The sequence below is a fragment of the Aquarana catesbeiana genome, linkage group LG01, assembly GCF_042186555.1.
Source record: "Aquarana catesbeiana isolate 2022-GZ linkage group LG01, ASM4218655v1, whole genome shotgun sequence".
In the NCBI taxonomy this organism is placed as follows: domain Eukaryota; kingdom Metazoa; phylum Chordata; class Amphibia; order Anura; family Ranidae; genus Aquarana; species Aquarana catesbeiana.
The window spans coordinates 902,138,765-902,144,786 of NC_133324.1; the positions used below are offsets into that span (position 1 = coordinate 902,138,765).

General features: G+C 45.7%; 1 protein-coding gene across 2 annotated transcripts in view; it reads right to left on the bottom strand.

Annotated features, from left to right (window-relative positions):
* LOC141119220 (lysine-specific demethylase 3A-A-like) overlaps positions 1-4,695 on the bottom strand; it is a 48,573-nt gene extending 43,878 nt beyond the window's left edge. For both annotated transcript variants that reach the window (XM_073610973.1, XM_073610972.1), the window contains exons 1-2: positions 4,025-4,695; positions 948-1,126 (exon numbers count right to left, since the gene is read on the bottom strand). In XM_073610973.1, coding sequence (XP_073467074.1) covers positions 948-1,118 — 171 coding nt within the window. In that variant the 5' untranslated portion in view covers positions 1,119-1,126; positions 4,025-4,695. The remainder of the gene's footprint in view (positions 1-947; positions 1,127-4,024) is intronic.
* Between the last annotated feature and the right edge of the window lie 1,327 nt (positions 4,696-6,022).

Genomic DNA, 6,022 nt, shown 5'->3' on the forward strand with positions numbered 1-6,022 from the left:
TAAAAGGCAGGCTTCATCCACCCACTGGCTTGTATAGAATTTCTGGGACAGTTTTAGGCATTATGCCAAGGCACCCCTGGAGAAACCTGAAGGTACCCTGGTTGAAAAAGGCTGGCCTAGAGGATGCTTTGACTACCAAGAAGGAAGCATAGATTGGGCAACTGGTGATACAACACAATGCAACCCATACTTGATAACTTTAAAACTTATGCATGTTCCAACTAGTCATACTCTCTAAAGGGTTACGTTAAAGCACCCACCCCACCACTAGAAAAACGTCACAATGAAAAATGCAAAAAAAAAAAAAAAAAGGTAAGATCTACAGTATTTCAACAAATACCACAACATGACATGCAGTATTGAAAATATATGTCAAGGTAAAATGAGGGAAACAAAACAAAAACCACACGCTGTACATCTCTGAATGGACGCTTCTCTGTGCTTTAACTCTTTAGTGACGTGTTAAAAAACAAAAACCAAACTAATCTATCCAAATCTATTGATCTGCCAGAAATGCGCTCTGCTCCTAAGCCCCAATGTGGGCTGGCAACAAACCATTTTTTATGGACTGAGTGGTGTCATCCTCGCCCAATGTCTAAGGATAAACTACTCTATCGCTACCACGCTCCGATCCCTAACATAAAACGGTAAATCGTTCTCTGTAGTCTATGATAAGAACTAGGAGGGCTCTTTGAGGCAACACAGGTGGAGTAACAGGACAGCTTTGAATTTCTGACATGATCAATAGGTTTTTTTTTGCACTTATCAAACAGATATCTCAAAACACTTTTCAATGGTAAAAGTAAATTGTGAAAGACCAAAAAGGGAGCAAATAAAGACATTTATTATTTACATACAACAGATGAGTACACAGTCTTTATCAAGCAGCTGCCAAACATTTCCACATGATGAGAAGAATAACGTAGACTTCACAAGCACCCAATTACCTTCAACTCTTCACAGTTCACTTCTTTATGGGAGGCAGCCCGAATGATGCCGCTCTTCCACGGCCAGTCTGCTACATCATAAGCATCAAGTTTTAGATCGTTCCCCAACACACAGGCAAACTTCTGTCCCACCAGGACATTCATACTGTCTTGGTGCACGAGCACCATCATGGAGGTTTCTAGAAATCAAACAGAATGAAACACGTTAGAGGATGACCTTACCCAAACTCAGAACAATTACATAAAAAGTACTTTCCTAATTAAAAAAAACAAATGATGGGGTGTCAGCGTGCAGCCACTCTACCTTTAACACCACTGCCTAGTTTATGGCCAGGGTCACGCATGCAGCAGCACAAGTTCCCGCCCCTTCATTGCATACCAATGACAGCATGTGACCAGGGGGGCAGGTGGCTAAATATTTACATCCAGGAGGTGACACATGGCCAGGAAGATAGGGGTCACCTAGAATTGTCACCCTAAAAATACAACCCCTTTTTCTTGTAAAAAAAATATATACAACCCCCAGTTCCTTTTAGATTTATAAAAAGGCAGATGTGATCTGACACATCGAACCAGGATGGGATCTAAAATATCCTATAGAGGCAGGGTTCAGCACGTGACTAGGGAGCAGGTGGCAACACATGGCCAGGAAGATGGGGGTCAGCTGGACTTGTCACCCCAAAAGCTCAAACACAGTTCCTTACAGATTCATACCAGAATGGGATCTTACATATCTAATAAGGACCAGGTGGCTAAATATTTACATTTAGGACATGGCCAAGAAGATGGGGGTGACCTGGATTTGTCACCCCAAAAACACAACCCCAGTTCCTTACAGATACATAATAGATAGGATGTAATCAAATATGACACATCCAACCAAGAGGAGGGGGTCCTTCCTTAACAAAAGACACACTATGAAGGGTGTCTTCCACTCTACATTAGACACCAATGTCAAGTCTATGACCAGGGTCATACATGTCCCGCCCCTTCATTGCATACCAATGACAGCACGTGACCAAGGAGTTGGCAGCTACATATTTACATCATGTGGTGACACATGGCCAGGAAGATTCGGGGGGGGGGGCCACGACTTGGCCTTGTCACCCCCCAAAAAAACACAACCCCAGTTCCTGAGAGTCATAAAAGGCAGATGTGATCAATCTGACACATCGAACCAGGATGGGATCTAACATATCCTACCGAGACAGGGTTCAGCACGTGACTAGAGAGCAGGTGGCAACACATGGCCAGGAAGATGGGGGTCAGCTGGAGTTGTCACCGCAAAAGCTCAAACAGTTCCTTACAGATTCATACCAGAATGGGATTCAACATATCCAATAAGGACCGGGTCCCACACATGAACAGGTGGCTAAATATTTACATTAAGGAAATGGCCAAGAAGATGGGGGTCACCAGGAATTGTCACCCCAAAAACTCAAACCCAGCTCCTTACAGGTTCATAAAAGGCAGGATGTAATCAATATGAGACATCCAACCAGGCCAGAGTTCTTCCTTAACAAAAAACACACTATGAAGTGTGTCTGCCACTCTACGTTAGACACCAACCACAAGTTTACAGCCAGGGTCATACATGCAGTAGCACAAGTCCCCGCCCCTACATTGCATACCAATGACAGCACGTGACCAGATGGCTAAATATTTACATCCAGATGTGACACATGGCCACGGAGATAGGGGGTCACCTGGACTTGTCATCCCAAAATCGCAAGCCCAGTTTCTTTCAGATTCATAAGAGGCAGACGTGATAAATCTGACACATCCAACCAAATGGGATCTAACATATCCTGCCGAGACAGGGTCCAGCAGGTGTCTAGGGAGCAGGTGGCAACACATGGTCAGGAAGATAGGGGGTCACCTAGACTTGTCACTAAATACTCGAATCCAGTTCCTTACAGGTTCATAAAAGGCAGGATGTAATCAATGAGACATCCAACCAGGTTGGGGTCCTTCCTTAACAAAAAACACTATGAAGTGCGTCTGCCACTCTACATTAGACACCAACGTCAAGTTTACGGCCAGGGTCATACATGCAGCAGTCCCCGCCCCTTCATTGCATACCAATGACAGCACGTGACCAGGAAGCAGGTGGCTAAATATTTACATCCAGATGTGACACATGGCCAGGAAGATTGGGGGGGGGGTGTCACCTGGACTTGTCACCTCAAAAACACAACCCCAGCTCCTTCCAGGTTCAAAAAAGGCAGACGTGATCAATCTGACACATCCAACCAAAATGGGATCTAACATATCCTACCGAGACAGGGTTCAGCACACGGAATAGGGAGCAAGTGGCTGAATATTTACATTCGGGGGTAACATGGTCAGGAAGATTGGGGGTCACCTGGACTTGTCACCGCAGAAACGCAACCCCTGTCCCTTCCAGATTCATAAAAAAGGCAGATATGATCAATCTGATATATCCAACCAGGATGGGGGGTCTCGGCAATCTGCCCAACCAGGATGAGATCCAACCAGGATGAGATCCAACCAGGAGACAAGTCCGATGTGCTCCACCAATGATGGGATCCCGACCAGGATGAGATCCAACCGCGAAGAAGTCCACCACACCAAGGATGGGCTCCCGACCAGGATGAGATCCAACCAGGTCAGGGTCCAATCATGATGGGGTTCAACATAACCAACTAGGATGCGCTCCTAACCAGCATGAGATCCAACCAGAAATAGGATCCAACTTATCCAACCAGGCTGAGGACACTGATCTAACTCATCAATGGTGGGCAATGCCAAGGTGATGGCCAGGGTAGGGGTCTACAAATCCATGTACATGACCACCCATGTTCTTTTCTGCTAGGTGACCCCCATATCCTACCAAAACACCCCCCATACTTTCATTCCTGGGGGGTATACAATGTGGCAATATTTACATATTGATACATTGTTGCCAGGTGCCCCTCCAAGGCTTTGTATCATGTAATGGAAGCTGGAAAGGTGACAAGCATTGCAGGGCACAGCCCGCAGTCCTCCAGTAAATAAAGCAGATGATGGTGCAGACTGGTGACTACAGCAGAGTGCTCTCCTATGGCGGTACTCACCGTTTATAGCCACTTTCTCATCCAGCGGTTGTCACCTTCCACAGGAAAAAAAGGCCTCTTCTCTCTCCCCCCCGTCACCGTCTATTGTACTCAGCCCGCCCGGGAACCTTCCTCACCCAGCTCCGTGCAGTAGGACACTACTATGCTGGGAGGAGGAGGCGGAACAACGCTGCACGCGCACCTTGCAAACCGCGCCTCCTAACTTGCCATTGGCCAACACAGTGCGGAAGGCGTGGCCGGGCAGACAGCTCCCATCTCCGATTGGGAAAACGGCAACGTCGATCAAGCTCGAGTTGCTAAGCTACCCAAGCGACGCTCCGCCCTCCCCTCTCAAGTTATAAAGCGATTCCCTTACAGCGCTGGGGGAATCCAGTGACGGCTCCCACTGAAAAAAAAAAAAAAAAAAAAAAAAAGCGTATCCCTCCGCCGCCTATGGAATAGACGTGGGCACGTCACTCAACAAAAATAGTCCACATAGGAATGTGTTATTGTATCTCCATATGCCGAGTACGGCTACTAGCGGGCGGCGAACACTTCGTTCAGAGGCGCTTTGTTGTCGGCTTTACACCTAGTAACCAGCGAGGCGGAAGGGAAAATAGTGCCGGGCGGCGGAAGGAGCTCTCGCGGTTCTAGGGCTCTGGTCTACGTGCAGCTCCGTGCATCCGCAGCGGGGATAGCAGAGTCAGTTGGTGGGGGTGGGGTAGGAAGGCAGCTGTGGAGTTTAGGGGAGGGGCTCCCTCCCCGCACGCGCCTATTAGTCACGTCAGACCCAGAACGAGGCTGCGCCCTGCGCCTTCCCTCACACGTCTGCCATCTTGTTTTCACACGACGGTCTTGGTGAAGTAGACCGAGATACGTCGTGTGAAGGCGGCGGGGAGTCGGTTTGACCGCCCGGGGTTAGTCCTTGGGCGGTAACACATGGGGGCGGCCAACAGCCCGGCGCTGGGCGAGGCTCCCGCCTTGGGGAAAAGTCATGAATTGTCCCGGCGGCCATTTTGTGTCCTCGTGTTGTGTGGTGGACGTGAAATGGAGGATGGGCAGAGCCCCGAGATGGCGGGGAGGAGAGTGTGACTGGAAACCGCCATGACACCTCTCCATGTCCAACATTACCCATCATTATCCAATATTATCCAATGTACACACCCAATGTTAGGTCTACATAGTGTGATAGAACCACCATGGAGGGACATTCCACTCACACATCATCACAATGGGAGGAACCATTATTACATCACTCATGGCAATGGGAGGAACCATTATTACATCACTCATGGCAATGGGAGGAACCATTACCAACCATGACCATAATGGGAGGAACCATTACCAACCATGTCCATAATGGGAGGAACCATTACCAAACACAATGTCATCACCACACCAACACCTTCTACACAATGTCACAAGAAAGTCATTATTTTAGTCTCCATAGAGTTGGTGGAATGGAATTCATGTCAAATGATAACATTGGAATAGAAATCCCATTCTACCAACTCTATAGAGCATGTACACTATATATACACACACAATAATATATTTATAGGTTCTATGGAGTCAATGTAATGGGGGTCCAATTCAAGAATGTTTTGTTATATATAAAATAATATTTTGAAGATTCCTTAGGGTTGTTGGAATTGGGTTCTTATCCAATTATTTCAATTAATTTGGATGTTGCCTGTATTCAAGGAATACACTCTACATAACATAATATTATATATATTTGTTTATTAAATGTTTATGTTTTATAGAATTAGTTTAATGGGGTTGCCATCCAATTAAGATTATATATATCTATATATATAGATATATATATACTGTTTACAAATATTTTTTTTATAGGTTCTTAAGGGTTGTTGGAATGGGTTTCCCATCCAATTTATATAATATATATATATATATATATATATATATATATATATATATATATATATATATATATATATTATCACTATAGGAAGGTACACCTAGATCAGTATATTAATGGTAATAATTGGGTGGGAA